Genomic DNA, 19,250 nt, shown 5'->3' with positions numbered 1-19,250 from the left:
ATGGAAAGAAGAAAACGTGACGATCCGTTGGATAAGAAATGAAAGATGGAAACGGGGAAAATCGGTGCACCAGGAGATTAACGATGCAAACGAGAGAATTGAAGAGAGAGAAAGAGAAGAGTATCGGGAGATCGAGGATGGAAAGAAGAGAACGTGAGAATCGGCGAAAGACAGATATGAAATCAAGGAGGGAGATGAGAAGACGTGAGAATCGGTTCGTTAAGAGATCGGTGATGCAGATGAGAAGAAAGTGACGATGAATGACGAATCGTAAGAGCCGACTGACAAAGTGTCCGAGACACGCGACGATGATGACGACGATGACGATGATGATCGGAAGGTCGATGGGCTCGGTCGAAGACACGAATCGGGTTCTCGTCGGGCATGGTTGGCGTTCGTAAAGGCACGGAGGTTAAACGGGGACCTCTCGAGTCTTGGGACTCGAGGGTTCGTCCGGCTTCGATCCTCGTCGAACGCGACGCGTCGATGTGTGTCGTCCATTGGCTACACACGCTACTCGCGGACATCCACACGGGGGCCGTTCGGGGATAGGGTTTCAGAACAACATGTCGCAAAGAACTTTCTGTTACGGCCAAACAATAGAGCTACTGGTTTACTAGACTGGCAGAGACAGAGAGATAGGTACGATCAATAAACATGAGTATCATGCATCTGCCTAAGAAAGAAACGATTCGAACAAAATTCAAAGAAAGATACTTGGGACTGCGCTCGCCCTGGAATCGAACGGGGGACTCGCCGAGTCCACGGGGAAATCGGATCGACTCGGAATTGACATTGGATTCTGAACGGCTGAATCGATTGAAGTTTCAAATCGTCGAAGGAATTATCTGCCGTGTTGTTAGTTGCATTTCATTTTCAAGTTATTTATTATCAAATGTAATTTAGTAATGATAGATTCTACGATATTCTGTAACACTTTAAATGTTGAGAATTATTAGAATTAATTAATCTAAGGTTAATCGAAGATCATTTATGAATGAAATTCAAAGATGTTACAAGGAGTGTTTGAAGCGAATTGAACCAGTGAATTCAGCGAATATCCTAAGAATCCCAGGGCAAACGAGTTTGGCGATCGATATGGACACACGCACCGCTCGAAGGATCGCGAACAATTCGATCCTTCGGCAGCGGTGAATGTCTCCGCGCGACAGTTAATACGGCGAAGTGGAATACGTTCGGCTTTCGAGGCCCACAAGAGCAAACAGAGCAGTCCAATGATAATAATCGCATAGATACATATTTACACGAGACTTTGATACCAAAAAAAGAAAAAAAACGAAAAAAGGAAGACGAAAAACTTGGAAAGAATATAAAAGAAAGTTCAGAACGTACGCAAAACGAAAGGGAAAAGAAAGGTGGAAAGAAAAACTATCAAAAAATCGACGATGCACGAAAATGCAATAGGGGAGTCATCTCGTGGCGAATTACGAGCGTCAATCGATCTTGGATCGGGTTTACGATCTCTTGGATATGCTAAGGTATATATGTATATATATATAGAATATAAATAATCGACTGTATCGAGACACAGGGACATGTCGAAACGGGGGATATGTTGTCGACGATGATCGCTCGGCGCTACTTACTCGGTCGTGGATGCCTTTCGGGCTCACCGCTCTTCTCCCTTTGATCCTTCTCTTTATCCTTCGGCTCTTTCTCTTTCTCCTGCAAAAAGGTTCATCCATTAATCGTCGAAGATCGGTATGATCGAAGTGAATTATATTCGATCGAACGATCGATTTGTAGGATCAGTATCGTGGAAGCGAACGAACCTTTCGCATTCGAATAATTAAAATATTAACATTAAAACTAACAGATTGGGCAGAATGACTCATTCCTGATTTCTTATTAATACAATTATTTAAAAGATAACAGATATTTCTCTGAGAAGATATCGAAGAAATTGATTCGACACGCGAACTGAATTGTAAATCAGTTAAAGTCCCAATAGATGCACTCTTGGAGTTTAATAGCATTTCTTCGAGTACTCGAGATTCAACTGATCCCACTGATCAATCTACACAATTATCACCGACGTGCAACCACAATGAACGATAGTAAAAGTTCCCACAAATCGTCAGAAGGAATCGAAATGCGAAGGTTAAGAATTAGTATCATTGAACCCTTTGCACTCCGTTGCAAGATAACTTGATGATTCCTGATAAAGCAACACTTTCACAGACTTGCTCGTGCCGTTGTGAACACTCCTGCGGTAGTTCACAACTCGCACTAAAAGCTGCTCAGATTTGCTGAAAGGTCACACTAAAAATTGCTCGGAGTGCAAAGGTTAAGATTCCCGTGAAATCGGTCAAAATTCAACAAAGTCTCGTTGCATTAATCTCGATCGAGTAATCGAGGCAACAGTTTAAATCGGTAAAAGTATCGAATGTTCACCTTCGCATCTTTAGTGACGGACGGAGCACGCGGAGGCTGACGTTTCGGCGATCTGCGCTCGGTCACGCTCGGGCCGAGGCTCTGCGAGCGGCCGGTCCTCGGGCTGTTCTTCGGGCTGGACTTCGTTTTAGGCTGGACCTCCTCTCGATGCTCCTTCGTGTCCTCGCGGCGCCGCGGTATCACGGGCTCCAGCTTCTCTCTCGTAGGAGAGGGAAGCAGTGCGCCGTCTCCTGTCGAGAATTCGTTGGACCCTTTTATTCCTTGATTTCGGAAAGGTTTAGTCATTATTTTATTCTCCTATACGATCGGTTTGGTTTATGACACGTAACATGAGAGTCGACTTTAGTGCAACGCGCTAGATTGGTTTCGAGTATGGGACGAGTCGCGTCAGTTTCGGATTGCTCGGACTTACCCACACCGGTGGTACGATCCAGATGATGGCGGATCAAGAAATCTTTTCTTGCGCGAGCGATGGCTCTTTCGGTGTCCTGCGAAAGATCGGTGACCTATAGATTCACGCAATGGTCTCTGTAATGTGGCCTCAAGTGTCCAGACTCCCGTATCGAACGTACCGATTAATAAGTCATGCATGACTCGGTAGACTTAGATTCACAGTCAATAACTACCAAGAAAACTTTAGAATTCTACTAATCGGTACGCCAGATGAATTCGGTTAGTCATTGTCAAATATAAATGCTACACAAGTCGTTTCATGCAGTTCATTTTTAACACTAGACCAACCAGCACATCGATCGATTATTAATAAATCGATGGAAAGTGAATTTCCATGTATACTCGTTTCATCGTGATCGAAGTTAACGGAAACCCCGATAGAATCGTGTCCGTAATGTTCGCGACACAATAGAAGAAATTTGAAATCCGTCGTCCCGACGGCCACGGTTGCTCCAGTGTTGGATCTAGGTCAAAGCGTTAACGAGAGAACCGTACCGCTTTCGAATCGTCCTGCAATATCCCGTGCATAGGCCTGGCCTGCACCGACGACGGCCGACCCGCTGGAGGCATGGTCATCGCCGTGGAAACCGGCGCGACCTTCCTCGTGTTCTCCTTTTCCTTCTCCTCCTTCGTCACCGACCTAAACACGCAATCACTCCGTCATCCGCGGTCGGCCGGCGAGACCCGCGGAACCGCGGATGGAAGAAACAAAACGCAGCTACGACAAAACCTGCGCGGCGCCTCGGAAAGCCTACTCTCTGCGTAGAATCGATCATCGATCTCCCCGGATTTCCCATTCGTTCGAATCAATATTCACGATCAACAAGATCGGTAGTCGATTGGACTGGTCGACCGAGTGGAATCGACGGAAACCGAGCGTGAAATTGGAAATTGATTCCGCCGATCAACGGAGCTCGATCGTTCGATTAGAGAATGAATTATCGGAAAGTCGGCAATTCATTCGGTTGGTTAAGGAAGTTTAATCAATCGTCGATGGAAGGAAATTTATCGAGAAATCGGCGATTCGCTTAATTGCCGATATTAATCTAACCGATCGTCGAACGCATCGCCGCGGAGCGAGCGTCTCGAGTAGAATGGAACGGTGTGTGGTCAGACACGGGTCGCTTCCGCTGCGAGCCGGCCCATGTAAATTCCGTCGACGCCGGGCGTTGCTAATTGACCGTGCGACGATTATAAATATGCATCGCGCTAATGTCGGGCACGCCGCGTTCCTCGAGTAGAACTAGACAGTGTATAGTCAGACCTCGCGCCAGTTCCCGCTACGGGTAAGCCTATGTTAATTTCGTAGACGCTCCGCGTCACCAGCTGCCGTATGCTAATTACTAATATGCATCGCGTCGGTGTTTACACGACGAACGTCTTAAGTAGAATTAAACCGTGCGCGGTCAGACGTCGCTCGCTGTAGCTTCCAGCGTACCTGCTGGTTGCATTGAATAACAATAGAAATTTTGCTAGATTATTTTCGATCGCATCTCGCTGTTGGGAAAGGTAGAATTAACTTCTACTGTTCGTGGACGATGTCTTTTGAAATCTGAAGGTGTGACAAAGGGGCATGGAGTTTTCTAGCATAGTTTGACAAAAAGAATCAGTAGAATGAGACGAATTGTTAAATGTAAACAGGCGATAAAGGAAATAACTTCATTAATTTCGATCTTACTTTCTTATAAGTGCTGGTGGATTGTTGAGATTGCTGCGATTGAAACGAGTCCAAGCACGATGTAAAACTAGTTTGATCGATTCCAAGCAAATGAACCTTTAACCCTTTGTCCGAAGTGCTCTTGGTTTCTCACTTTGAGGTTCACGTCGGCGTTAGTTCATTCGATTACAGCTTAATATGTAGCTCTATTTATTTATTCAAGAATATTCGGGAGTCATTGAAATGTTATCTTTAAATGGCACAACTGTGATACTACAAATAAATATAGAAAAAATTGTTAAAACAGGTAGAGGGTGCAATAAACTAGAATGTCGAAACTAGTCCGATTTACATCGTGTTTCGACTCATTCTAATCGCAGTAATCTCAACAACCCATCGGTACTACGTTTAAGAAACTAAAATCGAAATGAATGAAACTGATATTTCTATTACACGTTTACATTTCACACTCGCGGCATCGCTTTGAAGTCCCGCGCCTCTCGAGCCCTGTCTGTCTCGCTTCCCATTCTCCTGATTCTCCGACTCCATCAAATCATCCCCTTGCCGCACTCGCCCTTCAGTTCGTCGGAGAAGTGAAAAGACAGTCTGCGAACAGTACGTGGTCAGACACTGCATTCGAGGGGACGTAATCCGATTACGCACTGTCATTCGAATATAATAATCGATTCGATTCGCACTTTGATTTGCAATTAAAATCGAGTCGATCGCGCGGAGCGCTGATTAATAATTACAGCTGGTAACGCGAGACGCAACGGGAAGTTCGATTTTAATCGTACGCGTAATCGGACTACGGATCGTGTTGCAGCCAGGTGACTCGATTAACGGGAGAATATCGTGTTCCCCGTAACACTTTGGTAATCGACGGACGCGCCGAGGGTTACGCGTAGAGAGAAAAGAAAAGACGGTCTACTCTAAAGCACGGTAGAAAAGAATACGGGGGCGCGCTGCGAAACGTGGGAACCGGCGTTACGCGAGACGTCGACGAGCTTGAGAGTATAGTGTACTGGCCTGGCGAGGGACAGCGCGTTGAGAGCGTGGTTACTGGAGACCCGTTTCCACAGCGAAGCTTCGTCCTCGGCTGCCAGGCCGCAACCCCAGTCGCGATGCTAATGTACAAATCAGAACGAGTCATTTCGGCTTGCTCTTCAACTCCACTTTCAAACCAGAACTACTTCCACAGACGTCTCACGCGCGACGCGCTGCCTTTAGCAGCTCGAGTAAGAACCTTGTCTTTCGACGCTTTCTCTGCTCGAAACACGTACATCTGACCGTCCATTTACAAGACATGCCTTTTACGCTTCTTACCATTTACCGATTGCATTTGTTCATTGACGCTAGAACTGTCGAGCATTTAATAGGATTAATATGAAATCTATACAGATTGTAAGAGTCGATTGTTTCCAGTTGCTTCAGACGTTCGTTGTGGTATTCGAGTGAAAGTGTTTTTTTCTGGAGATCGTTTTGAATATTCTATGCTTTGAAGATATCAATCATCACGAAATTACGTTTATTCTCAAGATCACTTCGAATATTCCATGCTTTAAAGATATCGATCATTACGAAATTTCGTTTATTCTCAAGATCATTTCGAATATTCTATGCTTTAAAGATACCAATCATTACGAAATCACGTGTATTCTCAAGATCACTTCGAATATTCTATGCCTTAAAGATATCAATCATCACGAAATTACGTTTATTCTCAAGATCACTCCGAATATTCCATGCTTTAAAGATATCAATCATTACGAAAGAGAATGATCGGAACTAGTTAGTCTGAACTGGTAGTTTTACTTTGATTTAGTAGATCCGAATTTAGTGACAAATCTACTTGCGTTCTCTAAAACCTTATCGTCACTGTTTTGTTGAGTTACGTGAGGTAAATATGTATTTCTGGAACCTTTATCAGATTCGCTGTCTAGTATTTTTCTTTTGTACCGATTGAGATTTACGATTTTTATTTGTGTAGAATGAATGGTCAGGCGTAGTTCTTATTCGAGCGCGGACGCGCGAACGCGCGTGAAACAACTGCGCGGTCTGGCCTAAGGCTAAGACTCGCTAAGAAACTGCACACACTATGCGGGGGTCACAGAGGGAGCATGCTATGGAAGACACAAACCACACCATGGCACGTCTCAGGTCACCTCGGGGGAAGAGAGAATAATGGACTAGTCGCATGCATCGATCCGCTTCGGAAGAGATCCTCCTCCCTGCTGTCGGACCTTTCGTCCGGTAATCGTCACACGATGTTTCTGCGTGCGTGTTCGTGTGTCGCGTTTGCGATGAGTATGTACAATGATGTTCGATGTGGATGAGAACGCATGCAAACATCAAACGAGTAGTTTCTGGGTCCGGATCTTTCGAGAGAAGACGAAGCGGCGCTTCGATTTTTATTAGATTCGTTTGAACGGGGAATCGAGACATAAAATGAAGAAAAAAAATGAAACCTTGCCCTTCCAGTCGCGATTAACATTAATCTATACTGTAGAATCGAACACTGTTCGAATCTCTCGACGACGAACAATTGACAGCCGTTTCACGAATCGAACAATCTTTCGCCTGTTCGAAACTCTTCTCTTAACACTTCATCTGCCCGTCACTCTTTCCCTCAATTTCGACTGCTAACGATCGGTAATTTATTAAAATCACGCTAGTTTCACATCAAGTCCCCTTGCTTTCAAAATTACAAAGCTTTGAGAGTGAAGACCGTGTCGGCAATCGCTAGTTGCCTCGATCAGAAACGATGGCCGAATCGCTAAAAACTCTACATTCCAAAACCGAAGGATCCCCGTTACGATCGTTAGCGAGCCCAAGGAGCTCAGACGTCGAGAAGCAAGAACGGATGAAAAGGCAAGGTTCGTCTCTTTTTGTTTCCACGAGAACAGTCCAATTGGTTGAGAACCGAGCCGAGAACGCGCAGCGTCTTTCACCCGCGCGTTCGTCGGGAGCTACGCATCGTGATCGTCGGAGTTCCCCGGAACAAGGGGCGACGGACGACGTCACGAGTACATACTTACTTACACAGGTATCTACACACAGACAGAGAAGAAACGTACATATGCGTGTATGTGTAGGTGGTAAGGGGAGGTACGGATATATCCAGCGAGCCGGAAGAATCGAGACGAATCGCGTCGCGCGTCTCTCGATCCCGTGATCGGATTTACCTTGTACTCGTCAGCGAGTCGCCTAAGCTCGATCACCTCTGCGGTGGGGAACGGTTTTTCTTGCGGTTTGCCCGGCCCGGCTTTATCGTCCGCTATCCTTACGGTTCTACCCGATTTTTTACCCCTGCAAACAATCAATCACGGTTTGCGGAGTGCTTGGCAAAGAGACATTCTTCGACACGGATCATTTTTATCGTTTCGTTCTCTAGTTCTCTAGTTCTAGTCTTTTTTCTTTTTTTTATTCTCCGTCGCTCGCCGATCGTGTTCGCGTAGGATCGTGTCGTAGGTGCTTTTTCGTTGCTTCTCCCACCCGCGTACGTTTTAGAAACTAGGCTAGGCTGTACTATATATCACGTGTATACGTATACTGTACGCGGCCGGTCTTGAATATCTCTCTGACCTGAAAGCTATTTTCAAGTCCGACATGTCCTCCTCGCGCTCGTCGCCCTCGGGCACCACGCCGTCGATTATGTCCATCCCGGTGCCGCCGACCAGGGGCTCCAGCTCCGACGCCTGCACCCCTGAAAGATCATTTACTCGGTTTTAACCTATTCACGCGCCGGTCATTGTTTTCCGGGCAAAATGTAGCTTAGCGACGCAGTGTGGGAATAATCCGTAGAATGAGGTGGAAGATGAATAGATCGTACGATGGTACGTTATTACAGAGACAGGGACATTATGACGTATCAAACTTGAAACTTGGTAGTTCCTTAACACTAGAACTACCGTCAAAATGACTGGTTTCGATTTTTTTGTTTAGCAATTATTGATATCTTCGAAGCATTGAATATTCGAAATGATTTTGAGAATAAATAGTTTAAGTACTATAGATTGAGTACTATAAAATAATCTGTTGCTACAGTTTTTATAGGCATTGCATATTAATCGTATTAAATGCTCGGTAGTTCTAGTGTTAGAGTAACAGGTTCTTCAAATTCGAATACTTCACTATTGCCTAATCGTTCGATGTAGAATGGGGTAGAAAATGAATAGATCGTACGATGGTACGTTATTACATAGAGAAAGGGACAATATGACGTATCAAACTTGAAACTTGACAGTTCCTTAAAGTAACAACTTCTTAAAATTCGTACACCATTGCAGATTGCACAGCTGCGTTCACTTCACTATTGCCTAATTATTCGATGTAGAATTTAGCTTCGTACGCTACAAGCTTCGTACTTTAACGAGTTTTCCTGCAAAGGGTGAGTACCTAAGATATTATTTATTCCATTAAAATTTCGAAAATAACCGCATTGTCTTCCGAGCGACTCGAACATCGTTCCGATTTTGCCCGAATAATTTTCGCCGAAACTCGCTCACCATCGCGCTTGTGATCGACGTCGCCCGGTCGCTTCTTGTGAACCGGCGCAGGCCCCGTGGGCGCGATTCCCTGTTTCAACGCCCCCATGCTGAGCGACTTCCTGGGCGGTCCTGTCGTTCCAGCGGGCACCCCCGCGGCAGTGACTCCCGGTGCAACGATCTCCCCGTTCGTCAGCTGGGGTCGTCTAGGCCAGGCGAACTGCAACCGATACTCGGTGCTGATCCGTGATATCGCTTTGCTCAGCTGACTAGGCGGCAAGCTCGACTGCGCTGTAACTTCCTGCAAGAACCATTACCGATCATTCGCGTCGATCGCGAAGATGTCTAACTTTCTAAAATGTAATTCAACAGAACCAGAGTTCCTCCGTTTCGCGGAGAGTAGCGTGGAAATCCCACGTTAGCGAAGCCGACTTCTGGTTTAAAAATGAAAAGCAAGACTGTTCCACTTACAACGCTCGTGCCTTTTGGTGCGCCGATAATGACCGTGCGTCCGAAAGCCGAGCGTTTTGAGTGGAAGAGTCCACTTGCCCCTCTTCAGTTTTGAACCAAAGGTCGGCTTGGCTTACGTAGAACCTCCACGGTAGGATAAGAAAACTTTTAGTATTCTCTCAGAACAATCGCTATATATGTAGAATATAGATCATTCCTGAATAACGCGATATTCCGAAGAGGACGTTTTAAACGATTCGCGGAACGATAACTCGTAAATTAAAGGTTGAAGATCGAGAAAGATCAAATTGGTTGAAATTCGCGCGATGGTAAATCAAGCGTGATTTCATTAAATTTTGTAATTATATTATCTAGCTTTCGAATTGCTGGCAGTGCTAATTAAGATAGAAATAGGCAATGAACGTAATTATCGAAGACGGAGTTCTCCAAACATCATTTTCTTGCATTGAGACGTCTCTTCGTATATAGAAGTTCATTAGGTTGATCTCATTCGTTCGTTAGAGTCATAGACAATTATTCGTTAGAGTGGATTCGATAGAATCGTAGGAAATCATTCGTTAGAACAAGTTGAATGGTTCATTCCTTCGTCGTTCGCTGAAAAGTGTAAGATGTTTCTGTGGCGCGATTCGAAACCGTTTGCGAACTCGCTGAGTTTCTCGCGCAGCCGGCCACGTACCCGAACTTTGTCAGCTACGACGTTCGAATCGACGACGTCGATGCCGCCCCCGTCGGCCGCCGTGATGAACTCGTGCGTCTTGTACGCGAGCTCCGGGCATTTCTTCCGTCTGGGCAACGGCGGTTCCAAAGTTGGCCCTGAAACGACCAGCACACACCGTTCAAAACATCCTCGTCGCCTTTTGCATTCGACAAACGTCCCGAACCCGCTTCCTCCCGACCGCTTTCGTCGATGAATACTTTATGCGAGTAGATTTTAAGGTGTATTCGTATTTGTATTTAAAGGACATGCTCCTTTTCTTTGACTACTAGGAAAACTTACGGAAAATAGCGTAATTCTCAGCAAGATGGCTCTATGGGGGAGATGGTCCGATTCATTTAGATCGTCAAATGTCAGAATTACACTAGAACTACCAGGCATCTGACACGATTGGTATGTAATCTATATTAAAATCTGTAGCAATAGATTATAATCAAAGTGAAACTATTCGTTTTTCATGAATCACTCAGAAGCCAACGCAGTTATTCGATTTCCTGATGTTTCTCAACTTTTATGGAACAAATAATATTCTCTTCAGTTATTCAATAACTCGTTTCTTCGTTTGTTCTAAATTAGAAAGTCTCCTCTTATATCCTCCGAATATATCGTACAATCATTTCAGAAGCCAAAACGTTCATTTCCCCAATTTTCCTTTCCTAATCTCAACATTGGCTTCTGAGCGACTCATGTATCTCGAATATTCGATATCTTCGATCAGAAGAAGTCAGAAACAGTCTGGTAGTTTCAGCGTACGTTCACTATGCAATAGTCCCGAAAAGGAAATTCAAAGGAAACAGACCACCTCCCGCAGGAAAAATTTCGACACCTCGAACTTTCGACATTCGATCACTGCTCCCCTCTCGACGGATCGTCGAGGGTGGTTCGTGACGACGGCTCGTCCGTTCTCGCGAATCGATCTCCCTTAATGGGGCCTAATTAACAGCGGTCGGGGGCAGCGGGCGGGCGCACGCGCGTGTGTCGTGTGTCGTCGCGGGCCAAACAACTCGAAACAAAGACAAAGACAAGAAAAAGGAAAGTTTAGGCAACGCGGCGGTGTGAGCGTTTTCTTTTCTCGGGGTGCGAAGAAGCACGTGGAACAAGCGAAAGCTGCTGCTGCTGCTGTTGCTGCTGCTGCTACTTAATCCGTTCGCATAGCAAAGAAAACGGCCCTCTCTAGAAGAGGGACGGGCAAAGAAGGTAAGAAGTAGCAGTAAAAAGCGAAAGAAAGAATGTACAGGCAGAAAAACGTCCTTCTCTACAAACCGTGCTCAGCTTTTCCCTCTCTCACTCGCTTGCACACGCGTACACACGCTCTCGTGCTCGCCGGTTCGCTTTGTTACGCCGGCCTCTGGCTCGTACCTGGCGCACCTGGCTGAACCGGCGGCGGTTCTCTCTTTCGCCTCGCTGAAAGACGATTAACGCGGCCGCGACCAGCGCGTTCGTGTCTCGCGTGAAGGAAATCAAATTACTCTCGCGAGGACTCGCGTCTATAATTGTAACGCGTGCCGTGAAGCGTGGGTGACGCGTACTTTCCTTCGTTTCCATCTGTGCTTTACGAACATTCGTTGCGTGTAATAAAACTACCGAGACTTATTTCCGATTCTGTGAAAACTGGGACGATAAGATTCTTGAGACTCGAATGCTTGCATCTGAGAAATTTCCTTTAACTTTCGTGAACTTTCTTAACTCGAATGCTTGCGGAATAAACATTCCGAAGTGAGTCGATTGCACCAGTTCGGTAGTTTTAGTGCTAAGATATCGTGACTGTGAGAATTGCTGGAACGAACGCTGGTCGCGAACGCGTTTGACCCATTCGAGACTGATTAAACGTCGGGTAGCGCAATTGGCAGGTGGAAAGACTGATGATAGACAGAATAAAAATTCAGAGTGAACTAAGATCGAAGTTATAGACTTCGAGGTGAGCTCCGACGAGGCGACGAGGGCATTGTCTAAGTTTTTACGCGCACCGTAAGAAAGTTTTGGCCTTTGGAGAGCGGCTTTTAGAAAAGAATCCTGGTCTCGAATGGGCTAAGCGGCGAAAGCGAAAAGCATCTCGAGGAAACGGCCCTCCTTTGTAGCGAGAGCATAATGGGGACTCGACTCGAGTCGCCCGGAGAACTTCTTCCCGCCAACGCCAACGCGTTTACGCTTACGCCGCTGACAATCGCTCCGCGGACGTGTTTAGACGATTCACTGGATTCCAGCGTTGCTTCGTTTACGGGAGATTGGCCGAGAAAAGGCTGGAACGTTTAAGTACCCGGGATTCCTCGCGGTTGCATTCACTCGCGCGTGTGGCGGATTTTCGTACAATGGAACGTCGATAACCCGAAAACCTGTGCAACTCGTCGAGTTTCTTTCTCTAAAGTTGTTCCTTCCGAGACACGGACACTTTGTAACTCGAATTACTCGCGTTCGATGTATACTGCACTTCTACAATTGAAATTCCGAGTGACGTTAACGTCTACAAACCGAAATCTACGTCTACATACGGGTCGGAACCTCCGTGGAACCTCTATGAGTCGAATATTCGTTCGTGAAACCTCTTTCATTCGAAACCTAGATTAGAAAGAAGCTTCCATAATTCAGAGATCTTATTCCCTTCCATTGTGATTCGACTTATCGAGGTTGTATCGTATAAATATCTCGATATTTCCAAATTCGAACAACGCTACGATAAGAAAGGAATTACAGGCGACATTTGCAAACGAAATAATCGTATCTTTCGAATGATCTCTCGCTGATTTCGAAGTATCGCGTGTCACTCTATAAGTCGAATATTCGTTCGTCAAATCTTTTTCAATCGAAAGCTAGATTAGAAAGAAGCTTCCATAATTCAGAGATCTTATTCCCTTCCATTGCGATTCGACTTATCGAGGTTGTATCGTACAAATATCTCGATATTTCCAAATTCGAACAACGCTACGATAAGAAAGGAATTACAGGCGACATTTGCAAACGAAATAATCGTATCTTTCGAATGATCTCTCGGTGATTTCGAAAGTATCTTGCGTCACTCGTTCGCCCTACGTCACGATCGTTCCATGGACCCTTTGACAACGTTCATTCATGCGTCGGTGTATCGTCGTCAATCCACAAACACGTGCTGAAACATTCCATGCATCGTACCTCGCATCGGTTTCGTTTGATGTCATGCATGGTTACTCTGTTGTTGTCATTCCTCTCGCGTCTGGTACCTTACTACTGTTACCCTTAACGTAACGACACTGCTACCACTACCGACGGCGAACTGGGATTAACACAACGTTCGAATACGATAGAGCGGCGGACGTGTGTATCTCGACTGATCCCAGCCTCCGCGGTTCGGTTAATAAAACTCGGGACATTCCAGCGAGAAGGATAACCGAGTGGTTCGCAGATCAAAGTAACTTCGAACGCTTCCAAGCTTTCGTGTGCCAACCTGTGCATCGCCGCTGTCTGATTGTGTTTTTGTGCAACGCGAAGATTGAATCGTTCATTGTCTCGTCCGCGAGATAACTACTTTTATATGGATTAACGTTATCCTCGACTCTTTCGTTCCAGACGAATGCAACGACGTAAATCGTGGCATTCAATGGAATCGAACAACGGTTCGGAAACCAGGACAATGGCAAGATTAATTACTTCGTTCGAGATATATTCACTTTTACAATAATTAACGTTACGGACTTTTCCTTTCGCGTGAATGCAACGACATAAATCATGGCGGTCATCGGAATCGATCAATCTTCTAAAACCAGGACGACGTACAAGCTGATTATTCGATCTACAAGATACCTTCTTCTACGCGAATTAACGTTAGCTTTAACTTTTCAACGATATAAATCATGGTAGTCGCCAAAATCGATCAATCTTTCTTCTAAAACCAGGATAAAGTACAGGCTGATTATTCGATCTACAAGATACCTTCTTCTACGCGAATTAACGTTAGCTTTAACTTTTCAACGATATAAATCATGGCAGTCACAAAAATCGAACAATCTTTCACATTTAAAATTAGGACAACGTACAAGCTAATTATTCGATCTACAATATACCTTCTTCTACATGAATTAACGTTATCCTTAACTTTTCAACGATATAAATCACGACAGTCATCGAAATCGAACAATCTTTCACGTCTAAAACCAGGACAACGTAAAGCTAATTATTCGAACTACAAAATATCTCCCACACGAATTAACGTTATCTTTCACTTTCCATCCAACGACATAAATCATGGCAGTCATCGAAATCGAACAATCTTTCACATTTAAAATCAAGATAACATACAAGCTAATTATTCGATCTACAAAATATCTCCTACACGAATTAACGTTATCTTTCACTTTCCATCCAACGATATAAATCACTACATTTACTGAAATCCAACAATTTTCCATTCGAAAGTCAGGACCTCCATCCGATACGATCCTTCGGCGACCGTCAGACGCGACCGTCGCGTCGCGGCGACGCGTTCGCGGCTCGTCTCGCCTGGGAGAGCCCTTATTGCACCGTGAATTAAGGTCAGCGGAAATCGGATTCCGAGAAGAGTATATCGCCGCGAAGTTGAACGGCGAGGACCCCCTCGTCGTTGTGCGCAAACTAGTCGTTGTACACTGGTTGTGTGCAAAGTTCGTGTCCGTTGCTGTGGCTTCCTGTCCGGGTCGCGTCTCGCCCGCCGACGACGCTCCTTTCCGCCGCGTACCGTTCGCTTCCGGTCCGCGAGACAGTTTCCACCTTTCGAGAACGCGCCGGCGGCGGCCTATTCTCGTCGATATGCACGAACGGTGCTGCCTTTTCACCGAATGCCAGCCAAGATACAATTATCGATGTATGCGGCAGCTTCTTTTTTTAACCCTTCGCCGGCGAACGTCGACGTTTCGATGAGATAGAGTCTCGTGTTTCGAAGGCGACATGCAGAAGTTTACGATGCAGTGCAGAAATAATTAGGTGACTAGACGGTACGATAGTGTATTACGTCGTATTCATCCTTTGCGGACGAATATCGACATTTCGGCGAGATGCAATTCTCATGTTTCGAAGCCCAAGTCGCAAACAGATGATTTAATTACTCGAACAGTAAGAGATTAGCATGTATTTTCCGTTTGTTCTATTATTTAAGCAATTGATGTTTAATTTATCTCTTAGTTTCTTTAGTCCAGTAATGTCCATTACTGCGAATGCAGTAATCACAGGGTAGTTTTCTTAACACAAGGAACTTCATGTAAAAGCCTGATTGTCATAAGTATGCCAATTTGTAGGAGAATCCTCTGAACTCATGAATTTCGGCCAGTTCCTCGTCAAAAGGCACCACTGTGCGACGATGCGCGCACGCGGCGACGATCGATACGCGACGTCGACGTCGCATGGTGGTCTGGAGCTGTGCTCAGCGACCTTTTGTCGACGTCTCGTTGCGGGGCGGAATCGAAAAGTTATTGATCTTCGCGGCGGAGTCGGGAAACTCGTGTTTCCCGCGGACTGGAGTTGCAGGTTCAATATTCTTTAGAGTTCAGGGTTGAAAATCTAATCTTCCTCGCGGAATAGAATAGCCAATTTCGTATTATTTATTTTCAGTATCTTCAGAGGTTCATTATAGTACTCGAATGAAGTTATTCATTTTCAAAATCATTTCGAATGTCCAATGCTTGGAAGATATCAATAATTTCTAAACAAAAAAATTTAAACCAGTCATTTTTACTAATACGTAGTTCTAATGTTAAGGGAAAGCGTCCTCGAGTCTGGACAATAAAGCGAGCGCCACGCTAAGAGTGCATTCCTTCTGCAGCTATAGAGCAACACTGCAGTACAAAGAGTATTCCAAGTATTCCAAAGTTCCAAGTTATTCCAAAGTTTCGTCGCTTTATTCAGCCCATAAAATCCTGTGTTACACTAATATTCTTTGCAAACTGGAACAAACGCAATCTTAGAAACTCGAGACCATTAGTCGATAACTATCTACCAAAACCAACCCGAGTCGAGAAGAATAAAATAATAAGTTTCCATCGCAACGGATATATATTAACCCTTCGCACTCCAGAAGTTTCTCATTAGAAATACTCAAGATTTTTTAATGAAATACCAACGACGTCCTTTCAAACTAACTTAACGAGAAATCGTACGTAAATTAAAGGAAGAGGCTGTTTTATTTTAATATTTCACATGTCGATGCGTTGTAGAAAGTTTACTATTAATTATCAAACTCTATAAAAGTTATAATAATAATAAATAAAAGTTATAATAATAACTTAATCAAGGTTTAATATTAATTATCCTAACTCTATAATTTTGCTGTATCAAATCAATTGGCGACTGAGGGTTAAGATTCTTCGCGATTCAACGCATCATTTCAGCTAAATATACGTCGAATCGTTCACGTGCTCGCTTCGTCATCCACGAACGTCCCAGTTATGAACGTCAGTGGAGCACGTGGCCGTGCGTGTGCGCCGGCTGCGGCCGTATCGGTGACCGGCGGCTGACGGTGCGTGTAATATTGACTCGGTTACGTAAGCTTCTTTGCAATTTCCCCGAGATTCCCGCGGAAGAAAGGCCGTCTTCCTTCATGCCGGCTTAGAGCGTCTCGAGAGATCGATCACCGATACTTCTTGCCCCTGATACGTTTTTATTATTCCCCCGCCGCGAGAGAGACTGTTCGAATGTCCAATTAATCAGGGAACAGCCAGCGGTTTCCTTTTCATTGGAATATTCTCTATAATATTTCTTACTCGAAGAAAGCTTCCCGGAATCAGGCCACGTTCCGGTGAACTTTGCCGCAGAATGTGCCGTGCTCCGAACGAATGACCATTTCGGTGAACCAATCGAAGTAGAACGCAATCAGCATAATCTCGATAAATTCCGTCGGAAGAGCGTAGAAGCGGGAACAATCTACCGTCCGCCAATTGCGGGAAGGAAGTTCTGCTGGGGTTCTACTGGCAACGTTCCACGCATCGTCGATGAAACGACGCAATAACCGTTCCATCTCGATCCAGTGAATTCGACGTTGTTCGTTCGGCGAATTCCAGGATGCACCGGATTTTTAGGAAATTTTCGGTGTACTACAACGAAGCTTACGACTGAGTAAATGAACCGGAGCTTGTAAGGATTCCTCCGATAATTATACATGCGAGACATGTTTATGGTAAACCGATTCATTTGAACGAGTGTATTTACTCGATGAAATTGAAAATGTCGGATACAGGTTGTCTTTGGATTTCGCGATCTAGACCTATACGAAGTCGTGTTAGTCTCGTTGAAATTGTGTGTACATGAAGTTGAAACTGTATTAATGTAACTAATTATGGAACAGTTTGATAATTAGTGAGGATCAGCGTATGAGAATTATGAATACTAAGTTGTCAACTTGAAATCAATGGAGATATGTGGAAACTTATGAGACGCTCGATCTGTAATAACGTTTTCCGCTTTTAGTAAATTGTCGAAAAACGGATAAACTCCCATTGGAAATGCCCATAACACTTAGGTAATTGCTGGCGCGTAGAGCGGAGAATAAAAGGTGAAAAAGGCGACGGATACCGACGACTCTAGCGGCGCATCGCGTTCAAAGGTAATCGCATCGGATGGAACCCGGCTTTGTGCTCCAGTTGCGTAGCTGAATGGCGATCACTCTTCCCCTCTGCCTCGCTCTTTCTGTTCAACCGTTCGTGAGGGAACGCTTCCTTTTACGCGGCTGAATCATTAGATCGTGCGTCTAGAGAGAGGAGCCGACGCAATGATGGACAAATGCATTCATTTCTTCTTTGAATATTTTATTCGATATACTATAAAGCTTGGAGTTGTCGCGATCAGAGCGGAGGGAATATCGTGGTTGTGCGTGGGTTTAGTTGTGAGTTATGTTCGAATGTTCAAATGTTTGAACTTTCGAATTTTGAAATGTTCCAATCTTCGAAGGTACTAATCTTCCAACGTTCAAAGGTTTTAATTTTCAAGCGTTCCAACGTTCGAGAGTGCCAAGTTTCAAACGTTCCTATTTTCTAATTTTCCAATTTTCAAATGTTCCAATTTTCAAACGTTCCAACGTTCGATAATTCCAAGTTTCAAACGTTCCAACTTTCAAAGGTTCCAATTTTCAAACGTTCCAACTTTCAAACGTTCCAATTTTCAAACGTTCCAACTTTCTAATGTTCCAACTTCCAAGGTTCGAATTTTCAAACATTTCAACGTTCGAGAGTTTCAATTCTCAAACGTTCCAACTTTCAAAGGTTCCAACTTTCTAATGTTCCAACTTTCAATCGTTCCAACGTTCAAGAGTCCCAAGTTTCAAACGTTCCATCTTCCAAAGGCTCCAATTTTCACACATTCCAACATCCCAGAATTCCAATTTTCAAATGTTCTAACGTTCGACGATTCCAATATACAAACGTTCAAACGTTTATATCCTACTCGCGCTTTCATTTTTCTTAAAAAAGAAAGCATTACCTAAACATTAACGGACATTCCATTACGCAACGTCTATTCTCATATTTGTATTCCACGAGGCAGACTTCCAAAGATCGGTATCGAGTACCCCGTTAAGTAACGTTCCGAAGCATTCCAGTTATAGCATTAATAAAAGCATAAGAATACAATATAAATATCACGTAAGAATAAATCGAAGTGCCATAAGAGTTCCTCGGAACTTTATTACGTCCCGTAGAGTGGACGCCACGCCGTAAACGCGTATTATAGTTTTAATGATGGCGTGCGTCATAAAATGCTAGGTATTATTGTTATTGCCACGAAAGAAATCATGCAGAAAGGTTTCCGTCCGCGTCAGATCGTATATCTCCCCCTCCCCCTGTTCTCGTCGATCCCATCTAATGAATAAATTACACTGGATTCAGGGGGATCCCCTGTAGCACTCGATCCGAGTCACGCTAGGCCTGCATTAATGCATCGGGAATCTTTTCAATTTATCGAACTATAAAAACACGCCGCCGCTCAGTTCGCACGAAAGATCGTTAAACACGGTCACAGGCCCGTGACCCGTTCGAAAATTTATTCCCCGCGCCATTGCATCCCCCGCGGTTGCTGCGGTTCGACGATAAATATCTTCCTTGACGAAGAGAAATTGCATCTT

At 44.6% G+C, this 19,250-nt stretch overlaps 1 protein-coding gene across 24 annotated transcripts in view; it reads right to left on the bottom strand.

Annotated features, from left to right (window-relative positions):
• LOC116430001 (uncharacterized) overlaps nucleotides 1–19,250 on the bottom strand; it is a 120,058-nt gene that overhangs the window by 22,048 nt on the left and 78,760 nt on the right. For 15 of the 24 annotated variants that reach the window (XM_076374292.1, XM_076374268.1, XM_076374276.1 and 12 more), the window contains 9 exons: nucleotides 10,160–10,296; nucleotides 9,034–9,313; nucleotides 8,111–8,231; nucleotides 7,711–7,834; nucleotides 5,555–5,652; nucleotides 3,364–3,508; nucleotides 2,828–2,921; nucleotides 2,416–2,675; nucleotides 1,608–1,686 (listed from right to left, as the gene is read on the bottom strand). In XM_076374292.1, the coding sequence (XP_076230407.1) occupies nucleotides 1,608–1,686; nucleotides 2,416–2,675; nucleotides 2,828–2,921; nucleotides 3,364–3,508; nucleotides 5,555–5,652; nucleotides 7,711–7,834; nucleotides 8,111–8,231; nucleotides 9,034–9,313; nucleotides 10,160–10,296 (1,338 nt within the window). The remainder of the gene's footprint in view (nucleotides 1–1,607; nucleotides 1,687–2,415; nucleotides 2,676–2,827; nucleotides 2,922–3,363; nucleotides 3,509–5,554; nucleotides 5,653–7,710; nucleotides 7,835–8,110; nucleotides 8,232–9,033; nucleotides 9,314–10,159; nucleotides 10,297–19,250) is intronic. The other 9 variants (XM_076374273.1, XM_076374293.1, XM_076374270.1 and 6 more) reach the window with 8 other exon arrangements.

The sequence above is a fragment of the Nomia melanderi genome, chromosome 2 (assembly GCF_051020985.1).
Source record: "Nomia melanderi isolate GNS246 chromosome 2, iyNomMela1, whole genome shotgun sequence".
Taxonomy (NCBI): Eukaryota; Metazoa; Arthropoda; class Insecta; order Hymenoptera; family Halictidae; genus Nomia; species Nomia melanderi.
Note: the sequence above shows the minus strand (reverse complement) of the source record. Positions and strands in the feature narration are given on the sequence as shown.